The sequence below is a fragment of the Ammodytes marinus genome (genome assembly GCF_949987685.1).
Source record: "Ammodytes marinus genome assembly, chromosome: 12".
NCBI classification, from domain to species: domain Eukaryota; kingdom Metazoa; phylum Chordata; class Actinopteri; order Uranoscopiformes; family Ammodytidae; genus Ammodytes; species Ammodytes marinus.
Window position 1 is genome coordinate 22,850,581 of NC_137216.1, and position 13,926 is coordinate 22,864,506.

The following is a 13,926-nucleotide window of genomic DNA, read 5'->3' on the forward strand; positions in this document are numbered from 1 at the left end:
CCAAGTCCTGATACCATTCCAATCAGCCCTGCTTGTCAAAGTGACCCCCAGGTTCTAAAAATAGCAGGGTGAGCCCCCTCTGACTGAACTCCCACACGCATGCGGACATGGTGGCAAAGAGCTGAGCAAAGGCACCACTCAGCTCCAACACAATGTGGACTTTGATGTTGCATATTCACAATGCTTTGAATGTGGCCTCAAATACGGCATATTTGTTTTGTTATAAAACTCAGTCGGTAAGTCCGAGTTAGCTTTAGTTATATGTAAGCTTTCACTGCATAAATGTCATTTACTGTCAATATCATGGGAAAAGCTTATGCAAGAGGGTGCATTTCTGATGACGCACAGGCAATAGGGCTCATAAAAGAACTATCTCTAGGTTTATGACTCTGAATTGGACATTTAGTGAATGATATTCCTGTATCTTACAGCAGCATATCTTCTGCTGTTGGGCAAGGGTGTGTCGTGATAAAGGGCAGGCAGATTTGTTTATTTAGAGTTGGTATTCCAGTTGATGTACAGTACATCTGCCTCTGTGTGTGTCTTTGTGACGACTGTGGCTTCAAAACCATTGTTAGCGTTAAGTGAAGAATGTTCTTGGGCGGATCATGGGAAAATAATATTCCAAGGGGTTGTGGCAGCATCTGAAAGGAACATCCAAACTGATCTTAATTGCCCAACCAGCCGACAATACTAAGTGACAAGATATGCAGAAATAACAGGAGCACCACTGGCATGCAGCCTTTTGAAAAAGCTCACAAATTCATGACATTGTGAAGGCATGTATTTTAATTCCTTTCCACTTCAAGTTGAACAACCTGCAGGTATTGCTGCTAAAGCATTTTTATTTGTGCTTGCACAGCAGTGCTGCGACAGCCACAGAGTGTGTCTCATTCGATGGACTGTGCTCTGCCTTACCTCGCTCCCTCCTGAAGGCACACCTGTGTAAAAACTGAACAGGTTGTACAGCATAGCGTACACATCCCTGCATGGCTTGCAGCTGACACAAGAGCAACTGTCTGAAACTGGAAATTATAAACACTGCGGTCATGTCTTGTAATTATTGTTCTGCACGCAAACTCTGGCACCAACTCATCCTAACTTATTTCAGTTCACACTATCTGAACATTCATTCCTTAAGATGTATATCGTTGTATGTTTTTAATGATACAATGACAATAAAGGAATTCTATTATATAGAATATATTATCTATTATATAGAATATATTATATTCTATTATATAGAATATACATATTTTCTAACCTTTACTCAACAGACAAACAAATTATTTTGATCTGCACCTAACGGGAAAAAATCGTTTCAGAGTATACTAAATATGCATTCTGTGTTCTCCTTGCCTGTGTGGCTTCATCAATAGTTTGCTGCATCATATTTTGAAGGAACACATAAACCTGTGCTTCAACAGGTCGCTATCAACACAAGAATACATACACACACTGAAAATAGCGCTGATCCTTTTTTAAATCTGCAGCTTGAATCATGATTCACATGAAGAGACATGTACTCTAAAAAGTAAAACATCTGTGCATATTTATAGAAGCATGAATAGGAGATGAGGATTGGTAAAATCAAGAAAGAGTTAAACAAAAATAGGACACACAAGCTGAACAGCATCATCTTTGTGAATGGCAAGTATGGGTAATCATAATGTCACAGCGGTACCAGCATTTAACAAAACATATCACAAGATCGGCAACACGTACTTGACTGTAACTCTTGTGGATAAGTCCTGAAGATCTCCGGGGTGAAAGAGTTGTGCCTCCTTTAGTCCGAGCTTCCCACAGGCCTTGAGGAAGACGTTGAGGTTGTCCTGGATAAAGAACAAAGCAAGTGGATGAGGGGTTTGTCCACCTTCAGAGGCAAAGAATAATCACTCAAGAATTCTCTGGCAGGGACACAGCCTACAACTCATTGCTTCCAAAGTTCATATTGCCAGAGAACAGAGACGGGACGGGGAGGAGCATATGTACTAGCAAATAAGAAGAGCCCCAGCTCAGAAAAAACACACACAAACACACATGGGGGTGGGTGGGGGGGAGGGAGCTGCGTGACAGGAGCTGACTGACAGCAGCAAAGCTACAGTATACCTGTGGGCTGGGTTAGGGGAGAAAATAAATCCAGGAAGGATGACATCAGAGCTGTGCACAAGTCCCACCCAACTGGCCATGCGAGTGCAAATCTGTCACACACGGGAGCACAATGACTGCTGCGTGCTGCGGTCTCCTTCCACTCACACCCTGAAACTATCCCCTCCCCTCCCTTCCCTGCCTAGCCCTTCACTCGTGGATACCTGTGAAATCTGCGGGGCGGTGGAGTATTTTGGAGACGTTTGGTTGCTATGAAACACGAGGTCGGGTGACAGAAACCGACAAATATTTTTTTCCCCTGGAGCAACTCAAGGAGGACATGGGAGTGGAGAAGCAGTTTTTTTTCTTTCTCCTCCCACACTGTGCCAATCATTTTATATTGCATCAAGTTTACGTGCGGGCACATGATTTGCATTGCCATTGATGTGCGAGTGTAATGAAAGATTCCAAAAAGACATTGGAGTACTATAAATATACACACAACTCATGTGTCTCGAAAATAATCTTCAACCGCAACAGCACCGTTCCTTTTTCTGGGGGTTAGGACATTTACAGTTGAAATCCCCAGTGTCTTGTTTGTAAGTCTGCACTTCCCTGTCGGGACGCAACTGCTTAAGAGGGTTTTCAAGTAAAGAAACATGACTCGAACATGGCCTGGGGTAATTAAGGGGTAGCTATAGTGCTATATTTAAATGGCAAACATGCTTATTAGCAAATGGTTAGGAGAGAGCTGACCCTCTGTGTGTGGGGATCCCTTGCTAACAGCTCTGCTTGTCCCTTAGCAGCACGTTGCAATGTCATTGGAGCCAGGGTTCACCCCCCTACCCTGTCACCCCCACCACCAAAACAACTTTCTATGCAGGCCCTGGAGCTGGGGTCACTCTTTATTCATTATAACACAGCGTTACACAGTAACTTTCTCTCATTTTCTTTGCCACGGTCATAAACTTGATAATGTAATTTTCCAGATTGATACAGAGTTAGATTGAGTAACCCATGAGTTAATTACATGGGTTTTGAATGGTAAGCGTTATCTCAAACAGGAAGTGAGTTCTTGTCTTTCATCATTTGTCCATACAGGATATAGTTCACATGTAAATTCTTTCAGTGACGCTACAATTTATGACTTTGTTATGAGATGTGTGCTGCATGTACAGTCAGGAATAACAAGGTATACATGACTGTTGCTTACGTGAGATGTTGTGTACCTCACCTCACCTCAGCAAGTTGGCTGACAAGACGGCGCTATTGGCATTATTTTCAAGAACCGGTTCTCTGCCTGTTAGCTATGGTTCCAGCCTTACTGACGCTGCATTTGAAGGCTGGTACCAATATCGAATGATTTATAGTTTTATAATATAATTTGTAACAATGTATTGACCAATATCATAAATATTTTTTTAAAGATATTTTTTTGGAATTTTTATGCTTTATTGATAGTGTAGAGACAGAGTTGAAATGGGGCAGAGAGGGGAGCGACATGCAGAGAACGACTGCGGGCTGGAATCGAACCCGGGTCCACTGCTGGCCGAGGCCCATGGGGCGGACGCCCTACCAACTGAGCTAAGGGCGCCCCCTAATATCATAAACATTTTTAACATAATACTCATGTAACTTCGACAGAGAATTGCGACCACGAAATGGACTCGGCACATTTATTACTAAATAGCTGAACACTAAACTTGCTCTCTGGTGGACAAACTATGCAACTGCAACAATGCTATCTTAAATCGATCACCAATAATTGCTCGTATTTCCTGTACAGTATTTAGTTACTTATAGACCAACATATATGGTGATAGCATCTGATATACCCGTGAAGACGATGTGTTGGTCCAGCTCTAGGTGTGAACTATTCAAACTACAAGAGACAACTATCACTGTAAATTGAGCTTTATCGCTGGCCTGCAGGTCTTCCCCTTGTGAAGTACATACTAATCTAAACACGATATAATGAAAGGCCTATACGAAAAGATAATTAATATCATTTAGGTATGACTGTCATTCAACCTCAAAGAGCATTATGACACACTGAAAGCCTGCTTAACAATCTGGCCTAGACCATGCAGAGATAATGATGTTGAAGGAATGTTATCCTGACTTGTGCCTGCATATAATCCTGCTAAATATGCTGGACCCGTCCGGCAGCCTCTAATCCTCTCATGCAGGCTTGAAGACCCTGACTTCACACCAAGTAATAGAACGATTTTCACTCAGAAAGGTGTCCTCATTTGGTAAACAAGCATCAGCATACCCCCTTGGTCCTATTGTGGTTATCCTATTTTCTTCCTCCACTGCATTCTTTGTCTAAGAGGGGCATACTCTACAATTACCCCCAATTGACCCCTGGCGGGCCTCAAACACCAAGCGAAGCTATGGTTAAAATATCAGGCTACACACATTTGTGACAATAAAAACCAAGAGGAGATGGAATACTTTAAATGTGTGACTTTTCCTGTTCCCAGTCGGATCCATTCCTAACATGTTCCCGTACAACACAAACACAGCAAAAGAACATGGTCAAATTGCAACAGACAATTACATATCATTGAATAAGACACCCTGAGGGCCATTGAATAACTCTGTTGATCTCCTACCACTTCTACCTCAAATCACCAAGGAGTTGGTGTTTGCAGGATTGTCCAGCAGCATGTCAATTACAATGTATTTATGGCGGGCCGATTGGAATGATCTCTAACTTCGTCCCTCTGGATTAAGCACACTGGCCTCAAACCCATGGCCCTTGTTCAAGTAGCTGGACGCCCTACCGCACAACTGTCGGCCTCCTGCCCGGCACTGGTAAAAGCAGAATCAGGCCCAAAAAAAAAAACAGGGTGCCATGACCTAAAACCCACAGCACACTGACTGCTCGGCAACAGGCAGAGGAGTGTGCTGACATGGGAAACATTCCCTTGGACGCAAGTGAAGCCAAAGAGTAGGCCGTGGGTGTGCAGCCAATGTTGCTAAATTTTCCTCAAAACCGGAGATTTATCAGTTTTTTCCCCCTTTTCCCTCCCTTGGCTTTTTATTCTTTCCAGCGCTAAAACCTGGTATTGATTTGAGTGCTGAAAATCTTTCAGATAGCAAAACTGAAACCGACAGTCATGACCATAAAGGTAAAAAAATATATATTCGAGTCGAGTGTCAATGAGGCGTTCTTTTCCAAAGAGCCTTTCATTTAGCAGCGATTATAGTTGTACCATATCTACACCATGAACTACCAAAAAAGCATAAACAACATTGCCCTTTCTTTCACATTTTGGAACTTAGGCATACTAGAAGAGCAGCATTTTTCCATCTCTTTTTTCACTAACAACATTCAGAGGAGATGAATGCAGAGAAAAGTGGCTAAACATATACTGTACATTCAAAAAGAACAGTAAGAAATTCCAGTTTTAAAGATTTTATTCCAACACTTAAAAATAATTGTCCGGTTACTATTTATAAAATAAGGGATATAGGGCAGAGCAATCTGAACAACACAACTTGAGAAAAAGCTCTTCTCACATCAGGGTGGGAGTGAGTAATGTTTGTTTGGAGAGCTCTTCCCCTTTCCCCATGTGGTTGGCAGTAGCTGATAGCCGCGGGCAAACCAGGAGCCTTCGCATTTGCTGGAGAATTTATGATCAGGTGGTTTCAGGTTTGCGTCCAAATCTTGGAAATACCACAGCAGTGCTACTGATGGAGGAGTTACTTTATCTCATTACCTCAGCAGGTGCCCAGCCACTTATATTGCTAACAGTCCAAAACAAACTGCCTGGGGATTTGATTTATGTCATAACACACACATACGATGGAACAGTGTTTGGACATGCAAATACTGTTTACTGTTTACATCCAGCCTGAATGTCAGGCTTGTTTTGTTTATGCCGCAAACTTGTCATTGTCTTGCCAAACAGTGTTACTGAGCGACTTACACTCAGACTGCCCGGGTTAGGGTTGGGGTTCTCTATAATTCCCCATGACAGCTGGACTCAATTACTCCCACAAGAGAGAGCTTTGTGAGGGATGGGTTTAAGTTGGGGTTTTCAACCCTCTACTTCCCGAACACTTGCAGGCACTCCCAAAACATTTATTTCAACTGAGCCATCGTGACCCCAAAGGGCCTCGGCAAACTAGCTGCCTAAATGTGGAGACTTTGCCAGACCAAAAAAGGTGAAAAGACTGAGAAGCAATGATTCAATTACAGCTTATTACGTAAACCAAACTCTGCCTGCCCGCTTCTGACCTCCCGTCACTCAATCAAAAAAAATCTAATTATCATACAGGCACAAAGACATTTTGTCTCACATGATTGTGACTGAACGCAGCCCCAAGCATGGAAGACATCGTATTTAGGATGCACTCAAATGCGCCCGGTGGCCTTTTCAAGCAGCTTCAAATTCACTGAACTTATTAGTGCGGATGGATATGGGGAGCGACAAGTCACTGAGGCAAACACCCCTCTCTCATTGGCAGCCGTGCCTCAGACCTGTCACCAGTCTGCTCAACTGCTGCTGCTGTACCTCGCACATCTTGACACATACTCTCTACAACAGACATTATCCCTAAACACTATACAACTGGAATACGAAGAGACAAGACTGTGTATTAAAACTAAGAGGAGCTGTTGACCTAACGTGTTCAGATATCTTGTGAACCGAATGTACATGCAACATCATATGTCTCACTTTTAGGCTGAAAAAAAATAAATAAAAAAGACTTACCAGTCCAGCGATAGGTGTGGGCAGCCTGTTAACCCTCTTGATAATACCAGGCTTGATTGTGTTGATTAGACTGTGGGCGAGAGAGAGAGAGAGAGAGAGAGAGAGAGAGAGAGAGAGAGAGAGAGAGAGAGAGAGAGAAGAACATTAACTAGAGGGAAGATGGGTAAGTGAAAGCACTTGGTCATTGGCTAGACATGTCTTACTCAAAAGGACTCAACAAAAAAGTGTTGTGAAATCTCGATGTTGTGTGTTTACGAGTTTGTTTAATGGTGGCCACCTGGCTTTGGTTTAGTAAATGACCAAGGCTGCACCCTGATGTAAACACATAGCGGGCCCTCTGCTCCTTAAACATACCCTCTACTAGGTGTAAGTCAGAGGGCTGTTTAGTCTAAAATGCAACAAAAACCAAAATTACTGTAAAAAATGCTATTCAGATTTTATACTTAGTAACATCACTGTTAAAAGAAAGTTGGCAGCAACTTATATTCAGAGTATCGCTGCATCTAAAGATATTTTCATCACATTATTCTTTAATCTGCTTTTCTACATGAATCGCTTGGTCTACAAAACGACTGAAAAATCTTTAGCATTCACATTCTCCCACTTTAGAAGCTATAACAGTCGAAAGTTTGGATTTTCTTTGCTTGAAAAGGGACCGCAGCTCTAACTCAAAACATCAGAAGTAATAGTGCTAATGTGCGGAAGGGCTCCAGAGGGTTACATAATCATAGACAGATAAACAGCATTTTCTGATGTCAATCTAATTCTAACTACTTTCTTGGCTGGTTTAATGTATGCAACATGTTAAATTAACTAGTGATATGTTTTGTATGTAATATCTTAATCTGCCTATGAAAAGCTCAAATATCTAAATAAAACATCTTTAAAATCAACAGTCTTAAGGTGGATGCTTTTGCATCTCCTGCTCTATCAGGGTTGGGGTGGGCTGGGGTGGTTTGTGTGTGTGTGTGTGTATGTGTGTGTGTGTGTGTGTGTTTGTGAATGCAGTGGGGGGGGGGGGGGGGGGGGGGATGGGCGCAAGTCGGTCATTTAGCACTGAAACAATAGAAAGCTGTAATGATTTCCTCAGATAACACACACTCAGCATGTGTGCGAACCTCACTAAACATTCCTTTCCAAGCCGTTGTGATAACCACAACACAATGGGGACTGGAGGCTGAGTTTCTAGGTGAGAGCGATTTCAATCTTCGTCCTTCCTCTTCCTCACGCTGAGAAAACATGGATATGGACCACTGAATGAAAGTTGCCTGTGTTGGTCTCTGAGAGCAACAGCAAACAGTGGAGTCAGGCTGGAATCAGCTGAACGAGGGGCTTCTTCTTTGAATGCATGCCAATAGAGGTTTGGAAGATTCTGCATGGGCTGCTCGTAATTACAGCGTCCTGCTGATTCGTGCAAATCACATCACTGTGTCCATCCACCACCAGGGCTGCCCCCCCCCCCCCCCCCCCCCCCCCCCCCACACACACACACACACACACACTCACACACATCCTTGATCTAAGAAAAGCAGCACAGCTCTGATCAGAGCAAAAACCGATTCTGCAGGGATAAATTTGGTCCTCTAACTCATCAAAACTCTTGATGCACCCAGGCTAATGAGAAAGCAGGGTGCTCTCTCCCATGTGGTTTCAGCAGGAGGATTTCCATTCACTACTCTGCTACTCACAGCTCTCATTAAAGTGAGGATGGCACTTTTCCCATCCGCAGATCTGTAACATCTGTCATACAGGCAACGCAACTCCTCTTGAAATAGATCACACTTGATATTCTTAAAACAAGCCCACGGAGAGGGCAGATCTGACACTCTCTGGGAACATCAAATAACTACAGTACATAATACACTCTCTCTTCTATTGTGCTGTCTGGAAAACACTGGCTCACTTTATGTGGCTGACACACAAACAAACACTGACCCAGCAGGAGGTCTGCCTGGGAAATATCAGTAACACTTACTCTGGCGTGGTAGACCTGGAGGAGAGCGGAGGGCTTCCATGTGAATGAATGGCTTATGAGAGAGGTGCCTGGGAAAAAAACAAGAGTACTTACTCGCAAAACAGAACGCCGTTCTCCAGCGATGATCGGAAGTCATTGCCGCTAAATTTTTTCTTGGTTACTGCCTGGAAGAAAAAAAAAGGGATACAAAAACAGTGAGAAGGGTTGGGTGGGAGAGGAGGGCGGGGGCTAGCGAGTGTGGTGGGGTGGGGAGGTTGGAGAAGAAAGGTAGGATGTTGAGAACAGTAGCAGAGGAAGCCAGAGGTATTTCCTCCAGAGTTCCTACAGTGTCTGCGGGAAATAGTTGAGTTCTTCAGGTATTCCTCTCAAGTGTTCTGCGTTCTCCTCACTTTTAATGCTAAAAAGCAGCTGGAAGTCTATGGGAAAGCTGTGCTGAAAACTGTGCTGCAGCCAGGATGCCCAAAACCACAAGGGCTGGCGATGGGAGCATCCGGAGCGCTGTGTTACAAGCCTCATGCCTTTCCCATGATCTCAAAAACCACCACTGCAGGAACAGCAAGAGTCATTATGCAGCCAAACATACACAAAGTGCATGTATGACGTGTTACCTGAAACACTTTCATGCACAGATACAGTACACATACACAAACATCCTTGATTTAATAAACAAATCTACCAATATAGGTGTCATATTTAGAATTTGTACTTTCCCTAAAAGGCAATTATAGTATTGTGTTTTTATGTCGTCATATCAAATTGCAACTTTGATATTGGATATGAAATACTGATGGCCACTCCTTAACACAGCTTCCTGTTTTTTCCCCCCGCCATCAACGACTTAAGCAATCGGTCCCTCAGCTACTGAATCCAACACAAATAGTTCCACTAGAAAACAATTACTGTGTAATGCTGCACAATCCTTAACAATTTATTTTAAATCATCACACATCTGAATGTGCATCAGAATACACAATTATAAACAGCAAAAAATGCTTTACAAAAAATGAAATGTGATGTCAAGAAATGTTTTCCTTACATCTTGGATCTGGACTCCTTCCAAACACTAATCACCTGTTCCCTGGCCCGTGTCCAACTTTCAGCACATTGAACACCTTTTTTGGAAATATCCTGCTAAATTAACCACTGACAGTCAAAAAACAAACTTGGATAGGGACACTCATTAGATTAGTTCACGACTACATTGGCTGCCACGTTGAAATCGTATTTTGTGGCTGAACTAGCTCCATAGTGTTTGTTTCGGAGGATGCAGTTTTGTGGTGCTGTTGAACTGTATTGCATTGTACTGAGAGGTGCTTCTATTATTTTGTCATTGCTATTTATATCGATGAGGTGTAGACTGAATAAGAGAAACACCTCTCTGTAAAATGCCATACCATTCAACAGTACCACAAAGCTCATACTCTGCAACGACTATAAGCATGCACTGACACTAATTATTTAGCAATATAAACAGGGCAGATGATACATTATTACACTGTTGGTACACTAAGGTGAGACTGCTTGTAATAACCAAAGGACACATAGACAAACACTCACGCGCACGCGCACACACACACACACACACACACACACACACACACACACACACACACACACACACACACACACACACACACACACACACACACACACACACACACACACACACACACACACACACACACACACACACACACACACAGAGCTAAACAAGTCAAACGGGTCTCACCTACCAAGAGATGTGCCTTGTTTCAGGCTTTATTCCATTTTCCTTTAAAGGGCAAGGGACAATTACAGGCAGAGCTAAGTAGGGGTTATCATTTTGAGGAGGGTAGGAGAGAAACTGGAGCAAATAGACGGACTGACCAGAGAGGACACTTTTCTTATTGATTTCAAACAAAGTGGAGCTTCACCTCGGACCACGCCCTGTAACCTGAGATTACCCATCATTCCAGGACAATTAGGCCACGCTGTATAGTGGATTAATAAGGTTAAAGTTTTAACAAAGCAGTTGCCTGCGGTCTTTCTGTGTTTGCACAATGTGCATCAAGCTACTGTTAGGAAACACTTGGGTTTTGTTTCACAAAACATACTAGATATCTTGGCTTATTCCTCTGTCATTGACAAAAATACAATCATAACCAGATGCTGAACATCCCAAAACAGGAAGTAACAGGAAGAAATTCAAATCTGCAAACACACACACATCCACAGACACAGACACACACACAGACACACAGACACACACACACACACACACACACACACACACACAAAGCCAAAAAACTTTACAGCACAGACTACAATCAGTGAGGCGCTGCAGTTTGCATATGAAATCCTGACCTCTACTGTTCTATGTAAGTGGGGGCAGCAGCTGGTATACATGCATCCAAACAAGAATGGAAACAGAGCCAAATTATTTGGCTTCCCGCATAGTATTGGTGCTTATACTTCAGGCGTTACTTACTTTGATGCGCCCGAAGTCTACATATTTTCTTATCAAAGTAACATTGGCAGAACAGAATGAATGGAATAATCAAGATAGCAATCTCATACTGCATGTGTGGATTTATGGAAGGTGGGACCGAACCCTTGGCGTTGAACCCTGCAGTAAGATGCCTGTAACAGAATAGTTTTCTCCTCTCTATCGTCATAATTAGAGGTATTAGCTCTCCCCCTTTGGATCCAGCCTGCTGTGCCCTCTGTCTCCAGTTGAACCTGCCATGTGGGATAACAACTGTAATCTGCAACAACATACCGCTGCTGCGATTTAACGGGAGAGATTGAAGGCAAGAGCAGGAGATTTCAAAAACAGCTTGCCTTCCTGCAAAACCCACCCTCGCTCCCCCTCAAGAATGTGCTGCTAAAAATGTTTGGAAGGGCCTGAGTCTCATGACGCTATTCCATCCACCCCACATTAAAAAGGGATAGAAAATGTAGTCCTCATGAGTTCATTAGGGGCCACTTATGTTCTCATAGGTGTGTGAAATAAATCGATTGCTATTAATATTATTGCAGAATACAAATAACCAGAGGGCTTAAGGAACTTCTGCATCCGTGACCAAAGCTATTGTTTATTCATGCAGGGCAATGAGGCAAAGCAGTATTCAAGGTTTGTGCGGATGCAGCCCCCCTACACACAACCACTAATTGTTCCTAAAATTCTTTGTTCGTGGGACAGGGGCATGGGTCATCAGAGGGCAACTGGGAAATCATCCAAATATTTCAGGGATCCGACTAAAAGGAAAATATACCACTGTGAAAGCCATCGGTATTTTCACCATCAACATCTCAGACTATCAGAGCTCCATCAAAGTGGAACTGCGAATGAATGGCTTTGTGCGTGAGGTCCTGCATCACGCCATCTGAATGCATACGTCCCGGTCACTAATTGCTCCCGATCAAGACAGTGAAAAACCCAGAATGTTGCTACAGTTTGGTAACTAATGACCACACACACACACACACACACACACACACACACACACACAGACACACAGACACACACACACACACACACACACACACACACACACACACACACACACACACACACACACACACACACACACACACACACACACACACACACACACACACACACACACACACACACACACCCTGATATGGAAAACAACCTAGTGACAAAGGTCACGGAAAGGCAATACATGAGTGTTGGATACGGGATCACCACTGGTTAGAGAATGGATAATTGGTAAAAACAGTGACACAAACAAACAAGCCCCAAGCTTAAAGGCAACCATTTTCTAAAACTATAATCAAATGTATTGAAGGTTTGGTTCTTTCTATCGAATAAATTGTCTCTGTGGAAATTGTATGGATACTTCTGAAAAAGCTGGACATTGTTTACTATCTCTCATGAGAGTCTGGATGTAATTTTCAATTATGTGAGCATCAAAAGCAAACATTCCACTCACCTCAATTGTATTTGGGTGGCGGCTGAAAACTCAAGAGACAGATATCTCAAAACCCTAGGAAAATAAAACCAAAACTCTCACTGCGCAGCTTAATAACAATGAAGAGAATAGTTTGTAATCCGGGAGAATTGTAGGGTGACCCCTTTTACAACAAGAACATTCAGAAAAGTTGAACGAATACATTTATTTTCAATTAGTTGATGGACAGAAAATAATCTGAAACTATTTTGTCAATCGATTTCACTGATCAAATTGATTTAATTCGAAGGAGTGATGAGTTTTTGAGAAAATATTCAACCCAAAACAAATACAAGACATTGTGTTACATTGTTTCCAAAGCAATGTTCTCCAAAACCTTAAGGAGGCATGGAGCTGGTTCAGTGTGACACGACAGCAACAACAGGATAAGTAACAAAACGTATCCACAAGGATCGCGTTACCTTTGATGGGCTGCTTCGTTGACGAGTGGGTGAGGAACACAATATGCTCCTTTTCAACCAGCCAAACAACAACACAAACGCTCGGGATCAGAAATCACTACTAAAGCTGAAATCTTACACTGATTATATCCTGTGTGGGTTGTCACTTGTCCCTGAGTCAGATCAATGCCTGTGGTGAAGCTCACACCGAAAAAACCTGTTTAAAGAGGTATTCTAAGTATTGTGGGTAACACCTTCCTGAGAGGGAAACAAATCTTGTCCATCACATGCAAGGTGAAAGGAGAACAACTGGCATGATGTGTATGTTGCGTTACCTATGTGATTTTATTAATATGACAACTTACATTTGCTAAAAACACAAAAGCCAAAATCTATTAAATGATAAAAAAAACACTTATTAGATGATTCACTGCAAACTAACTTAATTATCCCTAACATACTGTTTGTCTTGTGTGTTTATACATAAACACTGCCAATTGTTCTTGACTTGTCATAACAGTCCCACCTACAACCCTTTTCTATTCAATTAACAAGGGCCTCCATTATTCCACTTGGCCCTTGTGGTTGTAGTGCGCTGACAGCCGGCCAGCCCTGAGGGGGGCTATGTTCACAGCCATGGCAGCTAATGCAGGAATGTGTCCATGTGACAGGCTCCAGACCATTTAGTCTAGTTTTTAACAATACCACCAAGCTCTCCACGCACACATGTTTAAAGTGCTGTGAAGCCAAGCAGCTTGTTAATCATTCAGTGGCGGAAT

At 42.7% G+C, this 13,926-nt stretch overlaps 1 protein-coding gene across 4 annotated transcripts in view; it reads right to left on the reverse strand.

The window, feature by feature from the left end:
• Window positions 1–13,926, reverse strand: part of LOC307258129 (LIM domain only protein 7-like) — a 48,987-nt gene that overhangs the window by 33,234 nt on the left and 1,827 nt on the right. For all 4 annotated transcript variants that reach the window (XM_080037548.1, XM_080037551.1, XM_080037547.1 and 1 more), the window contains exons 2-4: window positions 8,884–8,954; window positions 6,816–6,885; window positions 1,726–1,832 (exon numbers count right to left, since the gene is read on the reverse strand). In XM_080037548.1, coding sequence (XP_079893674.1) covers window positions 1,726–1,832; window positions 6,816–6,885; window positions 8,884–8,954 — 248 coding nt within the window. The remainder of the gene's footprint in view (window positions 1–1,725; window positions 1,833–6,815; window positions 6,886–8,883; window positions 8,955–13,926) is intronic.